The following is a 17,318-nucleotide window of genomic DNA, read 5'->3' as shown; positions in this document are numbered from 1 at the left end:
CCAAAAATAGATCTGGATCCGCCCCGTAATCCGCCTTGGCGCCAGCACCGTAACCTACTACGCGAGATGTTTCAAAACATTGCCTCTCTCCGGTTGAACCTCGGATGGAATCTTCTGCAGTTGCAAATCCAGTGATGTCGCGGCCCCGCTGCTGCGCCCGGTCGTTCAAGCAACACGTTCTGATCCTATACAAAGCCGCCGTTGCCAGTATTTAAAGGATGGCGGGAGCTGTGATGTAAACCAACACAAAATGGTGTTCCTTGCCCTCCGATCTCTGACGCTCTTTTATCTTATCGTTCTTTTTGCCAGCCGCCTGGCCAATGCGAACCCCGTCGTGAAGCGCGAAAGCCGTACTTCTGCACCAACGGGTGCTGTTGTTGTGAGAGGTAGTGGAGCAGCGTCCGGGGAATACAGCACAGTGCAGGCTGCCGTCGACTCGCTCGCTGACGATGGGACTGACCAGGTTATCTTCATTTATGAAGGTAAGTCGGGCTTCCTGCTCGAGCATCCATTTTAGAGACTGTTTAGGTACCTACACTGAGCAAGTCTACATCGATCGCGATGGTCAGACGACGGTACATACTACATACTCGCCTCTTTTTGCAAATCGGAGCCGTGCTGATGTCCGTCGCTCAGATCATGGGCCAGACCTCTGATACCAGTAGCTACGCGAGCAATACGGTTACTATCACTTATTCGCTGTCTCTTGCCAGTGCGGATGATGATGACTCGACTGGGACCTTGCGCGTACACAAGGACGACTTTGCTCTGTACAACGTCAATGTGAAAAATACGGTACGCCTGTAGGAAGTTTTGGTATGAGAGGTCTTTTGATCGTATACGTTCTAGTACGGTGAAGCTAGTACTGATGGTCAGGCACTGGCATTGAGTGCTTACGGAACAAATCACGGCTACTATGGTGTGGGCTTCTATAGGCAAGACATCCCTCGTAGCTGTGTTCTAGGACGAGTGGTGTCTGACCGTAATCGAACAGCTATCAGGATACAGTGCTCGCACAAACGGGAAACCAATTCTATGGCTCCTGTTACATCGAAGGAGCGGTCGACTACATTTTCGGTCAGTATGCACGGGCGTATTTCCACCAGAACACGATTGCTTCCGTGGGTGCCGGAGCAATTACCGCAAACGGACGCTCATCGTCGGATGGAGTGAGTCTGTGTGAGTACTAGTGAACTTGCTTCTTGTTGCGTCCCGGGTTTTTACGTTCGATCCGTCTCAGATGTCATTAACGAATCGACTATCACTACTAGCAGCTCGGCAACGGCGTCTCTTGAGGGGCTAGTGTTCCTTGGTCGGCCGTGGGGAGCATATGCTCGGTGTGTCATCAGCTCCATACACCTGTGTATGAATGGTGGCTGATCGTGGACCAAATAGGGTCGTCTACACCTCCTGCTCGCTCGGAGATTTGATCAACAGTGCTGGCTGGGAGGAATGGTCCAGCAGCGAACCCAATACCGCCGATGTCACCTTTGCTGAATACAACAGTTCTGGTACGTTCGAACTTGCTGCTTCGTGGTGAGTGAGTGGCTACTGGACTTTTTTTTTTTTCAGGGGATGGGGCGTCTGATAGTACTCGTGCATCGTTTGGTACGATACTGACTTCGACGAGCGGATATACGATATCGGATGTTTTGGGTAGTGATTATGCGGATTGGGTGGATAGCGATTATCTGTAATCTGTTTAGCGGAAAGCGATACACATGTTGGTGTACACTGCCGCAAAGTGGCTGAGTATATATTGCTGCTACTCTTTTGCTCCTGTTTTGATTAAATATCATCGTGTTTCTATCTTTACATGGCTTAAAGTGTGCAAAAAGTCCTTGACTCGGAGGCCGAGATGTCAAAACAGCGAGATCGATCGTGCTGTTGGCTCTGAGACGGGTCCTTTCTCCCATCTTGCTAGGAGTCTTTATTCCCCATTATATGTGGAGCCGATGATAAAAATTAACCCTCGTCAGAGAAAGTGGAAATCACTATGATTAAAATAGAGATCAAGTCTGATTTGACGACGTTAAATCTCTCGGCTTTCTATACCAGAATTACTCAGACATTTTACAGTCACCAAAGAACACAAGATAACCTGACATGATGTCCTGCTAGATAGTCAAGGGATACTGGTACATTGTATTAATTTTGTGTTTGTAAGTAAGAGAGATGTATCGAGGGAATGTTTCGATTGGTACAGTTTGTACCGTACTCTTTCCGATAATGAAGGTATCGTACATTCAGATAGACGACAGATAGCAAGTTCCGAGGTTACACAATGAGCGAAAATGGATAGCACACAACGAAATGAATGTTCCATGGCCAGCTGGATTTTTTTTGATTTTTGGAGGAGCGTCACTACCGCGACGAAGTCCACGCTTGAAACCTCGCTTCGTAGCGGGAATTGTATGGCCGACTATTCACTGTCCCAGTCAGATCATCATCGTCCTTTAAAAAACGCGCACAGGGGGGAGGAGACTCACTGGAACTCTGGGTACGCGATGTACGGGCAGTTCGGTTTGCACGGCTTCCCCACTTCGACGCGCCTCTTCTCCTTTTTTGGGATCCCGTCGCATAAGCACTTGGGGGCCGCGGCGCCATCCAACCATGCGCGCTTCTCGGAGAGGTATTTTTGGCGGTGTGGGCATTGGACGCGGTTCTCAGTGGTGCTGACTTTCCCGCAGGTGTAGGTGTATTGGGAGGTTATGTAAAGGCACATTTTTTTCAGCGTGGGCGGGGTAAGAGAGGGATAGAAAGCGACTTCCAGCCGGGGAAGGATAGGGATAGGACGATCCAGAAGTAATGAGGGGGGCGTTATAAAGTAGAGAAGGGAAGGGATCAAACCCCGATCAACTGGGAAATTTGAGAAGATCATGGGTGGGGTGGCGGAATTTTTGGGACGTAAGAAGCAATCAAGCATCGGAGGCAATAGTGCAGTTTTACTCAGAGAGGAGGATCACACTTGTGGCGAAGCTTGAAGGCTATTGAAAAACTTTTTTTAGTGGCGTCCCATTGTTCAGAGTTAGATTCGATATTCAGATTGGTCAACTAACATAGCCAGTCTAGACTCGAGCGCTCGTGTGCCATTCGCTAATTATGACGCATGGAAAAATTATGTTCCATAGCCACAAAGGCACATTCGGTTGCGCAGTAATTGAGGCTCATTTCGCACTTAGAACGCGGATAAATGACACTTGTCAGGTATCTCGGTTTTTTGCACGTACCGTACTTCAGTTTCGTATCCTTCAAAGAACGAGATCGGTCATTACACCCCCCCTCAGTCGATTCTGGGATTCAGAAACGCGCCGTCCTAGCCAGAAACGACTCGAGATCACACGTTCCCCGACCATGCCTGCAGGGGCGTGAGACATAATGTGAACATGAGTGATTTGCATATGTCAGAAGACAGAGGCAGCCCTGTGGGAGGTGGAGGCTTCTGTGGCGGCGAAGTCAGTAAAATACTTGCAGTATTCACCCTGAGCTGTCATGGCGACCCCAGGCTTATTTTTATGGAAATCCCACAAAAGGCTTCTTCTCCAGGCCAGGGGCCTTGGAACCTGCTTCAGACTTGCCGCTACAATCTCATGGCCGTAAGAAGAGACCCCGTAAGATGATAGACCCCTGAAAGTACATAAACAGACAGACCCGACGGAGATCGGAACCTCTCAAAAGCAGCTTCGTTCCTTCCAATTTCAACACGAATTTGAAGGAATCACTGTTTAATGTTTATCACCTGGCCCTTTGGGCAGAGTAAAGAGAAGCAATAGTTGTCATATACTGAGCAACATAAAGGCTCCGAGGGAACTAGAGACGAATCGAAAGGAGCTCCCGATTTTACAAATGGCTGGAAGTAGATCGCTGTTGGGGAGGACAAGTGGAGGAACCGAACCAGGGTAGTGATGGCCCAATGACCGGCCCGACGGACCGCCCTGTCCGAAGCGGCCAAAGAGCGACGACACTTTTCTTTTTTAGCGATGACGATGGCCATCGCTTCCGAATTTCTCGTCGACCTCGATACTGCATGACCGTGGCTTCATTTGGATGCGACCTTGAAGGGCGCAGATAGGGCGAGACTTAGCGGCGATACGAAGGAATACTGAAAGTCCTGTTGAGCGATTGACTCTGCTATCTTTCTTGAAGGAAACTTTCACAGGTCGTACGTCTGTCACTTAGGCCTCGTTGCGTCTAGCTTACCTCTAATAGTCTTGGAGCGAACGGAACTCGGGATGTTCACAACTTTCAACCTAAGCAACCCTTTTTTGATACAGCTACGACGCCACTCCCTTATCCATTGAAGCGACTAGGGGCCCCCCCCCCCCCCTCCGGATGCATATTATCTACGAATCTCGCCTGTCGCTATCCTTTGCCAGTTCTGTCCGAAAGATGTGGGCCATTACTTGGAGAAACTGTGCTTGATGCTTAAATTTTTTGATTTTGGGGAGAGAAGGGTCAGATCGCTTGTCCGCGGAATAAGATAAATGCAAACTCGGATCGTTGAAGCCGATCTCATTCGCATCTTATCGATCAACCATCATGTCGACGACCATTATCTTCTACGATATCCCTTCAAAATTACCCATCAATGCATGTTCTCCTAATACGTGGAAAGCGAGGTCAGATAGTATCCTGTGTCCGTTTCAGGCCGTCTCTTATCATTGCCCAGATACGCGCTAAACTTCAAGGGCATCCCGTATCGTACAGAATGGATTGAATTCCCTGATATCGAGGCGTTATACAAGAGGCTTGGTGTATCGGCCAGCGCGACCCAGCCTGATGGCATGACACCATACTACTTCCTCCCGCTCATTAATGACTTGTCAACTGGCGCTATCGTATCCGAATCAGCCGCTATCGCCGAATATCTTAATGCCACCTACCCTTATACTCCGTCCCTCTTCCCTCCCGGTACACGAGCCCTACAAGCTGCATTCACATCTGCCTTTGAAGCGCACATCATGGCGATAATTCCATTTTTAGTCCCTGCATCAAATGCAATATTGCATCCACCAAGCCAGGCGTTCTTCAGGCGAACGAGGGAGGAAACATTCGGGATGACACTTGAAGAGATGATACCGCATGGGGAGCATAGAGAGAAGCAATGGGCGCTCTTTAAGCATGACCTTGGCAAGGTTGATGCGTGGATAGCGAAGGGGGACCCGTTTGTTATGGGAAACGTGCCTACGTTCGCGGACGTCACTATGTGTGGGTGGATCTTGTCTTTTCGCATCATTTTCGGCGAGGATAGCCCTGAGTGGAAGGATTTGTCGGTGTGGCATGGTGGACGGTGGGAAAGGCTGGTTAAGAGCTTTAAGAAGTATGAAGTGGTTGTGTAGGGCGATTCTTCACGGCTGTACCCCTCGAGACGTCTTTGTAGGTCTGAGACCCTCCATGGCGTGGCGTATGTCTGATGTGCACTACTTTTACCGGCGTGCCACTGTATTTGTAGTTCGATTCTTCTTTCTCCTCGAACGCGTCTGGACCCTGAGCATGTCCCAGATCAAAGGAAAAGCTTCCATCCGACAATGCTCGCGTCCCTAACCTCCGTGCAAAGGCACCTTGCACCTTGTTCGACGGTCTGCGAGAGACATTTACATCACGATACTAGAGTCACTTTCGCGAGATAGGAAGCATTCACGCTCCCGGGAACACCAAGGCTACGTGTCACCATTCTGGATGCTCCAACCCCCCCCCCTCCCCGCTCCGCTGACTTTTGTCCATTTATGATCAGGGGAAGGATGGTTACTAGCGGTAATCTGTCGGCATTTGGAATAATAGTTTGGGAGTGGCAGGCGATTGGAGCCTACCCGCACTGCCGTGTATCTACAGAGCAAGGTCCTAGAACAGATCTACAAGGCGGTGGAGAAGATCCGCGAGGTTCGGAGAACACACTCGCTGCGCGCTGATAATCCGACTAGGATTGTCGGTGTCCTGGGGTGGGCTGGTGCACGTGTTGTGCCGTTCTGGGCATCGCGTCGGATCTGTGAGGTTGCGGCCGAATCTCCGAATTTGAACAGTTCTTGGAAGGTATACGGGTCGTTGGGACGACGAGGATTTGTTTACACTAACAAGCCTGGGCGGGCGAGAAACTGGCATATGATCTATGATCAAGGGAGAATGAGGAAGGCTAAGTTTGACGTTGGGTCAGCTGGTAAGACTATCATTTCGTACCAGAGAAGCAGGTAATCTGTATTTTAAATGAAATGCTAATTCAACGCTGAAGTTTCAGGAGAACTCCAATGATGCAGATTCGCCTGTGCTGCGAGTGAGACTTTCCTAATGGTTAGATAATCGGCAGTCTACAGAATTTAAAAATGAGAATGGCGATGTTATCTCTTGGGAGGAACGTAGTCTCACACATGGAGACAAAGCTATACGGTCCAGTGAGCACTTGAATGGCCACTTGAAGCAGAACAGCAGCTTCATACTATGAAAGGGGGAAATGTGACCTCACCGAGGATGGCTCTGCGACTAACGGTGGAATGTGATCAGCACTTCAGTACTGAACTTCAAACACTTGCGTAGTTTTGACAATGGATCAGATTCTAAAAAAAATTTGTAATTGCAAACTTTGGGAGAGTAAAAGGTAATACCGAATCTCGTCGGTGTAATTGGTGGTGTGCTACGCCCTTCCACAGTAGCGTGATGGATGGCACACGTATGGCGGACGTGACCAAGGCGACAAAGCGTCGAGACGTTTATCTTAAAAGAGAGGACTCGTCAGAGCATGAATGGATCGATCCATCACCTTTCTTTTGTGACCATGGCTTCACCGGGTTTGTTGCGGATGATGGGGCAAAGGACTCCAAGCGGGCGCAGGCTCTGCTAAAGATAAGTGATGTTATCGGTCGATGATACGGTGGAAAGACGAATCATCTCTAAGTCATCATAGCGTACGGGAGTCGGTTCTGACGCAGGGGAGTTGTAGCGGGTCGTCGTCTTAGGAATGTCGCGCCAATCTGCTGAGAAAGAAAGATGGACATTCAGACGCTGCTTACTCTGACAGATGCGGGTACCAAATAGCCAGATCTATCGGTCGGTTGTATCCTGACCGCATAGCCTGCGGAAAAGCTGACGGAGTCTAATGGCCGACTAGGACTGGGCGTGGGCGAGCAACATGTGCATGTTATGTTTTTTTTCCATAGAATTCATCTGACACTTGTCGAAGCTAAAAATGGATGATTCAAGAGAAATAGCAGGTAGACGAGAAAGGGGGCATTACTCGATAGCACTGCTAGGAGAAACGCCAGCGTCCACGAGGCTGTGGAGAGCGGCCTCAAGGCGACGGAAGGGAGAGAGCCAAGAATGCTTCGCTCACCAATGGGAATCCAGAAAATCAAAACGGGGGGGTCTGAGGAGCGCTGGCGTTGCCTCGGCCAATGATTACTCTACTACGGGAGCAGATGCGCACCCTTCTAGCGCAAATATCAGCCCAATCGCGGGGTCCCGATTCCAGATGGGCAAACACTAGACAGACAAGCGGCTCCACCACGGACGCTAGGCTCCATCTCTCCGAAGCCCAGATGGGAATAATCAAGACCATCAGCCGTATCGATGCGGGTGGCGTTGGCGGATGCAAATATCCTCGCGGTGAGAAAAGGTTGGTCTGAGGAGGTGAAGGTCCCAAATCTCTTGCCTTCGACCAAGGATTCTCGAGCGGACGACGGAGGCAAGTCGACATCAAGAAGAGGCAAGGGAGAGGACCGTTTAGTAGGAGGGTAACGCTACATGATTCGCGGGTCCGAGAGCTCCACAAGAGTACCTCCTCGGTGGCCACGACATCATATGGCTTAAGGAACAGCGGCTCGAGTTCCGCTCCTTCCGGCACCGAAAGAGCGTAAGGATAACCCATTTTCCTAGTATAAAAGGGTGCCAGGATTTACTGTAAACGCCATCGAAAAGTCAAACTCGTCGATAACCACCCAAACCAAACCAACATGCAATTCGTGCGTGTACCTCTCTGTTTCCACTTACACACTGTCCTGGGCTGACGAGGTTTTGCATCGGCGTATAGGTTTCTCGAATCCCCGTTTCCCAGACCTGCGGTACCGCTGCCTGCAGCTGTTCTTCGTGAGTAAAATCTCTCAGCTAGGGTTTGACATCTACTGACATTCTTGTCTCGGATCCAGCTGCTCATGCCAGGGCGCCGAGTGCAAGTGCACCAGTTGCAAGCACTGAAGCACACGAAGCCAAGGTTTTAAAGCGCGGAGCTAGTTCTGTCGTTCAGTTTATATATGTCTCTTGCATAATGCGAAGACGAAAGTTGTTGAAATTATTTGTGCTTCACTGAGTTAATTGCAGGTACGTGTCTCGAGAAGGATCTGGGGCTAAAAGAGACAAATCCGTCATTTGAGATGTCCGGGGTTCATGTCGGTGTCATCCTGACAGGAGAAGTTGGAAGAAAAAAGGTGAAAACCATCACGGAAATGTTGATAATGTATTATATACACACACACGGCCAATTTAGTCGGATCGTTATGGCCTAGCGGTATACCATCTAATAGCTGCTGCAAATCACTCTTTTGAAGGGGGGTCTTAGCGTTCAATCCCTGATATTGACTGAACGCAACCTTGCCCTTCAGACCAGGTTTGTGCACGAAACTTCCATGACAAGTAACTGTTTGTTTTTAACTGGCTCGTCGCTAAAAGTATTATGTTTCGTCCGAACACGCAAGATATAATTACATTTGGGTAATCTACTGTCCGGTTGGTCATATGGGAAATCTGCCGCCACGGTTACGCAAGTCCCCACGCATGATGCAGGACGCCTGCCAGCCTCTGAATGGCCAGGTCCACCTTCTCTTTCTGCAGCGGGCGCATATTAGGAAACGAAAGAATCAGAAGGCCGAATACTTACAGTCGTCATAGAAAACGCCAGTCTGAAATGGACAATGTCGCGTTCAGCTGCATCTCTCGGTTTCTTTTCACCTTCCCAAGCTCTATACAGAAACGAAAGGTAAGAAAAAGTGAGCAATCGGGAATATCCATAGAATACGTACACGTAAAACCTGCCTGGGGAAATCAGAAGCTGTTTAAAAAAAATATGAGCTACGGATGGTCAGAAACGCGGCAAAGTACCCGAGATCACCTTCGCATCTATAATATCCTGCCAGAGCTTCTGCTCAAAAGCCGTCTCTGGATCCTCAGACGAGCTCTTGAATAATCCCGCATACTCCTTGTTCTCACTCAGATACACCTTGACCCACAAAAACATCCCGGCTTGCGGGGGCACGAAGCTGAGCAATTTCACCCTTGTCCCTTTACCGTAGACAATCACCTCGTCGCCCTCCTGCACAGCGTCGAACTCCTTCGCGAAAGCATCGCACATCCAGTTTCGCCGGATCACGTACTGACTCTGCAATCCCGACAGCCAGCGGAGGTACCCACCGAGGCCGGGGCCCCAGGCGTGGAGGAGCTCGGAGACGATGGACTGCGACCAGCCTGAGGCCGCTTGGGTTGAGGTCTCGGTTGCGCGGAGGATCCGTTCGGCGAAGAGCGGGCTACAGGTGAAGAATCCAAGACGGTTGCCGGGAGCCATCGTTTTGCTGAAGGTGTCCAGACGAATGACGCGGCCCTGGACGTCGATGCTCAGGAACGTTTTGACGAGGGAATCTAGGAATGCCGCTTCGTCGTAGCTGGGCGGGGGCGGGGGTGCCGTGTGACCATTAGCGACGCTTGGAAGCTTGTAGGTGTCGAATTGGAGGATATAGTACGGGTCGTCTTCCACGATGATAACGTCTGTTCAAACACAGTTGAGGAACGGAAGGATGTTCGTTTGCGCGGAGGAAGAACGTGCCGTATTTTACACAAATGTCATATATTTCCTGCTTACGAGCGACGGGCATGGTACAGCCGGTAGGGTTCTGCCCAGTGGGAATCACGCTGTTGCGTATCAGTACTGCGCGCCAGGGTCAGCGGATTATGACTCACTATAAAATGTGTGGACGTTTCACACCGGGATGGGCGTTGTCCCATTCCCGGAGGGTTCTTTCCAAGACGTCAGCACGTATTCCATGGGCATCCATCTCAACTGTGATAGTCGTTCAGCGGTAAACGATAGGAGAGAATAAATACATACGTGGAACGCCCTTGCATCCCATCGGTATCCAGTTCGCCTGAGTAGAAGGGAACGTGTACTTTTCGAGGAGGATGTAGTCGCCAGGCTCACTACGTCCGTCGTGGTTAGTCGGAATTAAGGACCAGATACAATTGTACTTACCAGAGAAGGTTGACAACTTTGCTCCAACCATCCGTGCTTCCATCGTTCATCAGGACATCGAAATTTTTATAGGCTGGCTGATAGACGACGCGCACAAAGTCCCGGACATATTGGAGAAGCCATGGGAAACCAGCGGTGGGTGCTAACGACGACTAATTACCCTCAAATATTTCATGAGGAAACATTTAAAATCGTACCGTATTGCAAGCCAGTGGCCAAATCCACGACCTGCCCATTCGCCCTTCCATTCCTGTGAACGTTGAAACGTAAAAGCTCCGAGTCTGACTCGGATGTATTCGAGGGAAGATAGACGCCAGGAGAATAAACCTCTGCTTCGATATTGACGAATGGAAAAAGAGACGGATGTGGTAGACCTCCAGCCAAACTGATCATGCCATCCATGGACATGTACTTCATAAGACCTGGCGGCATTGACTCAGGAAAAAAGAAAAGCAGAGAAGGGGAGAATAGGATAACACACTTTTCAGGGGACTTGGAGTCCTAGCCGCGGAAATGGGGCTCAAATGGTGACTGAAATCAATAGCGTCCATGGTTTTGCTGCGCGACACAGCAGGATGTGCTCTTCCATTAAATACCACACCATCCAAGCGACGATAATGAGATAAGCGTACCAGACTTGCGCAATTCCGAATTCCTGTTATCTCACCATTCCGACGGCAAATCTCCTGTGCACGGGGCCCCCTCATCGCGGAACAACTGCTGTGCTGACTAATGTTTTTCGGCCGAGTGGCCAAGAGTAGGCCGGTGGCCTATAAGCAAGGAAGGAACATAAATACCGATGACTGCACTAGGAAAAGTTTTCGTCGGTGAATTGTCGGTGAAGTCTTTCCAATAGAACGACAGTGATAGGGCTATTTGCCAGGCGGCACTCACGGACTCGTAAAACAACAGTGGGCCCACGAAAACGTCCTCACACAGGTAGGGGACCAAAGTGGGGTGAAGGTTGAATGAGTAGATTGGGACCGGCGGAACTTATAAAGATGGTAGACGTGCGCAAAGAGCATCGGCATTTCCCGGTTACCTAAGATGCATTGTTTGTATCTGTTGACTTCCACGGTAGCGTGATTAGGGGCTTTCTCTTCCCAACTTGAATTACTGACTTATTCATTATAATTCTTGCTTCGGTGGACGGTGGACCACCGTTCTCCATTTTATCCGATTGGTAGGGTGTAGATATCTAGTGTGTAGAGGCCACAGATGCCAAAACAGTGACTCCAAAAGGTGATGAAGAACCAGCAAGCTTCTTGTGGTATCGACGAAGTCTAGCACAAATCAAGGACGTAAGATCGTCAAAAATCGGTACTGAACTTTCAAGTAATGGAATCGTTACTTACCTGCAGAGGCTTTGCGTTCTACGTATCTGGCCAGTAATCCTGAACGCAAAGAACATCAGACTGGGACGGAGAAATCCGGATCGTCGCCGGGCCGGGATCTGTCGCTGTGTCATCTTGAACTTTCTCTTTTGAAAACGACGTCCCAGCTGACGGGAAGCAAATTTCCTCACGATGCGTACTCTGTTGTATGCTATCTTTCGTTGCATCCAAATTATCAATAGAGAAGAGAAGGTACGTCTTCATTGATGTCCTAGGATAAGCCTTACTATAAATATGCACAATCTGTACATCCTGTACAGGTGGTTACCGACGCCAAGTGAATACTCTACAACTCAAGCAGCAGCAGCCACGACCAGAGAGCCAGTGTAAAGCTCCTACACAGCAAGTCTATGCTGTTTCTTCCGCTCTAGGGATTATGTATATTATACCTCGGAAATTATTCCACAACGTGCCACCCAGGAATACCACTCGTCTCGTTCAGCACCTGTTGATGGTTTTTTGTGAGCCGACCATGAGGTAGAACAATCATTCACCTCTCGACGCCAGAGGCGATTCTTCAGATCCCCCGTGGTCTGCATGAACGTTCGTACGTTAGTTCATGTATGGCGGTTCTCAGTGCGTCTGACCTTCAGATTAACTTCAGGTCCACCGCGTAATGTCCCAGCTCTAAGCCATACTACCGGGCTCGCTCTGAGCCGCGCTGTTTCAGTGTTGCTACTATTTTGCTACGAATTTCGAGCACCGGCTTCAGAGCGAGGCGACGAGCCTTCCCGGCTTTTCTCACCTCTATATCTCGTGCGCGAGTTTTAGCCCGTCTTCCGAGCCCCTGCGTTTCTGGTCAGGGCGCCATGCCTACAAAACTTGGGGTCGAATACACTCACTAAATTTGGGAACGCCCCAACACATATCAACGATGCGATTACTGACATCAACAAGAACGGATTCCAGCGCATAGCGGTCCGAGGTAAAATGGCGAAAAGTGTGTACTCAATGTGTTTACTTTCCTGTAGGGAGAAGCAGGCTCATCATGTTCCTCTGCACAGGAAAGCTTTAATACTTCCCGTATCGGACTTGCGGTATGGCTTGCTCTCACAAGATATCAAGCCTGCTATCTCTGATCATCCGTCCGCGCAATGATATGTGTTCCGAGCCGCCCGATATATGCGGCAATCACAGCGGTCGATTGCCCCTTACCTCGGCCCTCGTCGATCAGTCGTGTTCGACCTTGATATGCTTTGCTCGAGGTAGTGAAAATGACTTGTGAGAAGGCAGAAGAACAATTGACGTTCACATGCAGGTGATCCGTATCCCTCTTCGGGGATCATGTAGAGACTTGGAGGTCGCAGAATTTCTTTTCGTAAAGAATATCTTTCGACACATCCTTATCTCGCATGCTCTCTGTGAAATCGGTCTGTGGTAAATGGCCTCGAATCCGATGTCGGTGTTGCTCCAGAGGTACGGAAGAATGTGATTCTTTTCTGGAGAAAACCCAGAGCTTGGCATTGCTACCACTTTCACCTCCTATCTGTCATAATCATCGTCGAGGGTCCCGTCCCCTTTCAGATTCTGTTCCAAGCGATGCGGTGATGTCGATGTCCTATAAAAGGCAATGCCGACGGGGCGGGATTCAAGATAGCTCCCAGAGCCGCGGCGGTGGCCCGGTAAGCCGAGTCTGCCGCACGAGTTGAGTATGTTTTACCATTGTGTCAGACAGTCTGAGTGATACCACTGTCAGTTAACGCGTGATACCACTGGCCGCGCCCAGAAATTGAAATGACAAGTTAGCGTCCGGGTGTGAATGTCTGTAAGATTCCTTGGGTCATACGGTGGGATTTGTGGTGACTGGTCTTCATTTCAAGGTCATTCCGGGATGCAGTTCCTCCGCTCCACGTGCCGCTTTCGGGCTTCCGTAACATTGATTGATTACTATTTCTGACTCATACCACCATGGCCCATCCACCGCCACCTGGATGTCACGTTGCCGCCGTCCTTTTCATGACAGAGAATGAAGATCTCGATCCTGAAGCTATAGAATCTCATACATTGAGATTGGCACTGGTACCAAAATTTAGCATGTGGTGAACGCGATACTAGCCATCCTCGGTTTTCTAGGGAGGCGTTGCTGGTATACTCGTGCACGGTGATAATGGGGAGGCTCAGCTGCTCTCAGAGAGTGAGCGACGCGATGTTATCAAGATCACCCGCCAGGTGTTGGACAAGAACGGGTTCACTAACGTTCCTGTCATCGCTGGTGCCAGTGCATCGTCTACCAGAATGACAGTCCAGCTATGCAAGGAAGCAGCAGATTCCGGCGCGTCGTATGCACTTGTCTTGGCGCCTGTTCCCTGGCCCCTGAAGATCACCCCTGAATCTGCTATCGCTTCATATCGCACGGTGGGTGGACCTTATTCTTCTATCAGTCGATGTCACTGTAGAATGCTCACACCAAAATCGTGTCCTCTGTAGATCGCAGATAATTCGCCCATTCCCATCATCATCTACAATTTCCCAACGGTCACGAACGGGTTGAACCTCGACTCTGACGTGATCGCGGATCTTGCGGAGCACCCAAAGATCGTAGGCGTGAAGCTCGCTTGCGGTGAAATGGGTAAGCTTCACAGACTCGCATCGGTTTTCTCTCCGTCCGAATTTGGGATATACACGTCGACGACGGATTGCATGCTCCACGGTATGATATCTGGATGCGCTGGGACGATGTCAGCGTCACCGAATATAACCCCCAAGCTGCATGTGAAGCTGTATGATCTTTTCAAGCAGGGTAATATGGACGAGGCGCTGAAATTGCAGACGGATATTGCCCATGCGGATTGGGCGGTAAGGAAGCTTGCGCCACTTTCTGGGTTCAAGACGGTCGTAGCGAAGAATTTTGGTTATGGGAGTAATGTTGTGCGTTCGCCGTTGAAGGCCGCGGGGGCAAATACTTTTGTGGGGAGCAAGCATTCCGCGGCTTTGGAGAAAGTGATCTGGATGGAGAAGCACCTTTGAGGAGCATGTTATGGAGAATATGGCTTGGATCAATACAATCGTGTCTTTGTACAAGGGTGGCTGTTCGCACTTGGTGCCACCAAAGTCACGGCCTCATGAATCGTCTCTAAAGGTGGCACATATGTAAGTCGGTGTCTAAGAGTAAGAATGGACAATCTATTACCATACAAAGTGTCTTTGACGGCGTACTACTCCATGCTCACACCTTAAGCTTGGCAGTCTCATATTGGAACTCCTTTTGCTGCCAGATACCTGGAACACGTCTTTGGGCCTGCTGCATTTGGCCAATGTTCATTCTTGCATTCATGGAGTCCCGCCTGTCTGTTGAAAAAGTGGCATTCTCTGCTGGCTCAACAAAACATTGACAGCCGATTCAGGAATTAGGTTCAAACTTCTAACATTGATAGCACCGCAAAACCACTGGCACCGGTAACCTGGCCTTATCACATGACTCAGACATGATTCATCCTGTGATCTGGATCTGGATTTGTTTCGGTGGCACAAACACCGCTGCTATAAAAGGCGCGTGGCTTGTTATCCACTGACTTTGCCTTTCTTTTCTCTCCTCCATCATGACCACTACCATGTCATAGCCACCGGCGCCTTCTTGTAGCTTTTTCTTCAAGGGCGATTTTTCTTTACTGCCTCTAGATCTCGCAGACGAACGATGGTTGAGCCACATTGCCACCTCCAACTCTGGCATCCATGGTTCAATGCGAGTATCAGCGTTGCCATCGCACCTGGAGACTGAAGAGCTCGACTACCGATGTCTTTCTAATGCCCTTTGTCCACCAGATTCACGAATACGGAAGATTCTCTTGTCAGCCACACCCAGTAGACCACACGCTTGGGCAGCATCATGCTATGTCGCGATTACCTGACGAATGATATGCCTGCAGACTGGGTGCATTCTATAGCTGCTGGACTCTCTACGTTGTCGAGTACGATCATAAGCCACACCAACCTGTGCTCTTGCGCTACAGCACGAAAGTGAGTGTCTAGCTTCCTTCTCTTGAATATCTTTCAATTATGTTTGGCAGATTGGACATCGGCCTTGTTTGTCGCCTTCAATCCTAGAGTACGATGCCCTGATTCGTCGTCGATGACGAGGATCTCCCTGGCTACGTGATACTTCTGATGAACGCTTGTTGACATCTCCTGGTCGTTTCATATACTCTATGGTGGTACTACAAAATGCCGGGAACGACTCTATGCAGCTACCCTCGAAAGGAGGCCACATTCCGTGCCGCCTTGCGGACAGTGTGTACAGCTCACGGGCCGCTGGTGGAGGTACGTCGTGCATTTATTCATTTATTGACTAAGACTGACGTTCTATCTGCAGTGAATTATTTTCTCTGTGATTTTGGCAATGACCTTGGTACTCAAACCCTGGTCTGATTCGTTCTGGTTCGTTGTACCGTCAGCCGTTTCCATAGATATCCCTTCGCAGCCTGTTGTGACATGTATTGTCTTCGTTTCGTTCCATTTGGCTGTCTCTCCAAATGCTTGCATGTATATCCTCGCGCAGCCTGTTGCGCCCTGTATCTTTTGTTTCATTTGGATGTTCTCCAAAATGCCCTCATGTATATCTCTGCGCAGTCTGTTGCGCCATGTATGGTACCGTTCCGCCTTGCGGACAGTGTCTACAGTGCACGGGCTGTTGGTGGAGACAGGTCATGCATTCCTTCATTTTCCGCCTAGACTGACATCTTGTCTACAGTGAAATGTCTTTCTGCGATGCTTTGTAACGATCTCGATATCCAAACTCTGGTCCGATTCGTCCTTGAATTATCACTCGTTCTCTGTTTTCTTGAAGGACCGGTCTCTGTATCCCTATCTGGATGTTAACGTTTTACCTCCGTTCCGCGTTTGAGGTGGAGATTGACATGATTTCGTGCCGTACTAGATTTCGAGCTTGTCTCTAGGCTGAATCTTTGTCGGTTACTCTTGTCTCCATCCTCTTTTTGAGGGGAGTATGGCATTTTGTCATGGTAGGCCTTGAGCCTCAATTTTTTGAGCCTTCGTCCGCTTCGTGCGGACACACCCTCCTTGTAAAACCCCCAGTCCGCTGTTTCCTGTGAGTTTCTCCTCACTCCCCGCTGATTCTCTTTCTCATTTATCAATGGCTCGGCAGATCCGTCGAATCACCTATAGAGTTTCTTGCGGCAACTTATCGGCCACCGGCATTTTCTCTGGCGGTTCTGTTGCGTTAATGTATTGCAGGTTCGTCAGGCTATGATGATATATCTTCACTGCGTGGTGGCTAATCTGTTAATCAGCAGAGTACCCATCGTCCGCGAAGCTATATTTCCGCCGGGTACCGCGTGGGCACGACTCAGCTACCGACAATTATGAAGTACTCAAGATGGACAAAAGAAATGCCCGGTTGTCTATCATGTATGTTCTGACCCAATTGATGCCGTTTTTTGGACAGTGGACCACTGTATGAGAAACAGATATTCTCTCAACGTGCCAGAGTGATTATTACTCTTTTATGAAAAATCTCAGTTGACGCGAGTAGCCTGGTAACCAAGCCATCTGACGAAGAGGTCATGTTCAGGCTGGTCTATGCTCGAGGATCTCCTTTCGTGTGTCAATTCGCAGCTTCTTGCCATAGAATTTGAGCTAGAGACAGGTCGGGAGTTGAAACCATGCCCTGATATCTTCTACGGCCTGAGACACCGAAGAAGTGCTAACCAACCTCTCGCATTATTGACGAAACTGAACAGCGCTCC

General features: G+C 49.5%; 7 protein-coding genes across 7 annotated transcripts; 5 read left to right on the top strand and 2 right to left on the bottom strand.

The window, feature by feature from the left end:
• Positions 1-250: 250 nt before the first annotated feature.
• Positions 251-1,729, top strand: BT62DRAFT_988290 (pectin lyase-like protein; the record flags this gene model as incomplete). The annotated part of the gene is made up of 8 exons (XM_043190109.1): positions 251-482; positions 529-575; positions 637-795; positions 850-935; positions 995-1,179; positions 1,241-1,337; positions 1,396-1,511; positions 1,573-1,729. The coding sequence occupies 8 exons, from the start codon at positions 251-253 to the stop codon at positions 1,695-1,697; spliced, it is 1,047 nt and encodes a 348-aa protein (XP_043036975.1). The 3' UTR covers positions 1,698-1,729.
• Positions 1,730-2,364: 635 nt separating this feature from the next.
• On the bottom strand, positions 2,365-2,926 carry BT62DRAFT_1078535 (uncharacterized protein; the record flags this gene model as incomplete). Its single annotated transcript, XM_043179394.1, has 2 exons — positions 2,365-2,422; positions 2,490-2,926. The coding sequence occupies 2 exons, from the start codon at positions 2,924-2,926 to the stop codon at positions 2,365-2,367; spliced, it is 495 nt and encodes a 164-aa protein (XP_043036974.1).
• Positions 2,927-4,573: 1,647 nt separating this feature from the next.
• BT62DRAFT_935099 (uncharacterized protein) lies at positions 4,574-5,373 on the top strand. Its single transcript, XM_043186858.1, has one exon. It carries the CDS (start codon positions 4,785-4,787, stop codon positions 5,337-5,339), a length of 555 nt encoding a protein of 184 aa, XP_043036973.1. The 5' UTR covers positions 4,574-4,784; the 3' UTR covers positions 5,340-5,373.
• Positions 5,374-8,663: 3,290 nt separating this feature from the next.
• On the bottom strand, positions 8,664-11,239 carry BT62DRAFT_935092 (PLP-dependent transferase). The gene is made up of 10 exons (XM_043186857.1): positions 10,704-11,239; positions 10,420-10,644; positions 10,223-10,364; positions 10,082-10,170; positions 9,934-10,033; positions 9,800-9,885; positions 9,092-9,741; positions 9,003-9,031; positions 8,861-8,942; positions 8,664-8,808 (listed from the first exon to the last, which is right to left on the bottom strand). Exons 1-10 carry the CDS (start codon positions 10,771-10,773, stop codon positions 8,740-8,742), a joined length of 1,542 nt encoding a protein of 513 aa, XP_043036972.1. The 5' UTR covers positions 10,774-11,239; the 3' UTR covers positions 8,664-8,739.
• BT62DRAFT_1078530 (uncharacterized protein) lies at positions 11,022-12,908 on the top strand (the record flags this gene model as incomplete). The annotated part of the gene is made up of 12 exons (XM_043179393.1): positions 11,022-11,049; positions 11,106-11,161; positions 11,199-11,232; positions 11,584-11,762; positions 11,799-11,808; positions 11,877-12,070; positions 12,124-12,163; positions 12,221-12,380; positions 12,420-12,534; positions 12,588-12,653; positions 12,728-12,821; positions 12,875-12,908. The coding sequence occupies 12 exons, from the start codon at positions 11,022-11,024 to the stop codon at positions 12,904-12,906; spliced, it is 1,008 nt and encodes a 335-aa protein (XP_043036971.1).
• Positions 12,909-13,524: 616 nt separating this feature from the next.
• Positions 13,525-14,681, top strand: BT62DRAFT_935089 (aldolase; the record flags this gene model as incomplete). The annotated part of the gene is made up of 3 exons (XM_043186856.1): positions 13,525-13,635; positions 13,690-13,971; positions 14,044-14,681. 3 exons carry the CDS (start codon positions 13,525-13,527, stop codon positions 14,581-14,583), a joined length of 933 nt encoding a protein of 310 aa, XP_043036970.1. The 3' UTR covers positions 14,584-14,681.
• Positions 14,682-15,761: 1,080 nt separating this feature from the next.
• Positions 15,762-16,431, top strand: BT62DRAFT_1009280 (uncharacterized protein; the record flags this gene model as incomplete). Its single annotated transcript, XM_043177529.1, has 4 exons — positions 15,762-15,873; positions 15,926-15,961; positions 16,008-16,256; positions 16,304-16,431. 4 exons carry the CDS (start codon positions 15,762-15,764, stop codon positions 16,429-16,431), a joined length of 525 nt encoding a protein of 174 aa, XP_043036969.1.
• Between the last annotated feature and the right edge of the window lie 887 nt (positions 16,432-17,318).

Source organism: Guyanagaster necrorhizus (genome assembly GCF_019112545.1).
Source record: "Guyanagaster necrorhizus MCA 3950 unplaced genomic scaffold BT62scaffold_23, whole genome shotgun sequence".
NCBI lineage: Eukaryota > Fungi > Basidiomycota > Agaricomycetes > Agaricales > Physalacriaceae > Guyanagaster > Guyanagaster necrorhizus.
This window is presented reverse-complemented; position numbering and strand designations above follow the sequence as displayed.

Excerpts from the sequence above, each read along its gene's own strand:
- BT62DRAFT_935092 (XM_043186857.1), bottom strand. The coding sequence starts at position 10,773 with ATGGACGCTATTGATTTCAGTCACCATTTGAGCCCCATTTCCGCGGCT. Across the intron at positions 10,365-10,419 it reads GGCCACTGGCTTGCAATACG|CACCCACCGCTGGTTTCCCA; the intron begins GTACGATTTTAA and ends AGTCGTCGTTAG. Across the intron at positions 8,943-9,002 it reads TCCCCAGGCAGGTTTTACGT|AGCTTGGGAAGGTGAAAAGA; the intron begins GTACGTATTCTA and ends GTTTCTGTATAG.
- BT62DRAFT_935099 (XM_043186858.1), top strand. The coding sequence starts at position 4,785 with ATGACACCATACTACTTCCTCCCGCTCATTAATGACTTGTCAACTGGC.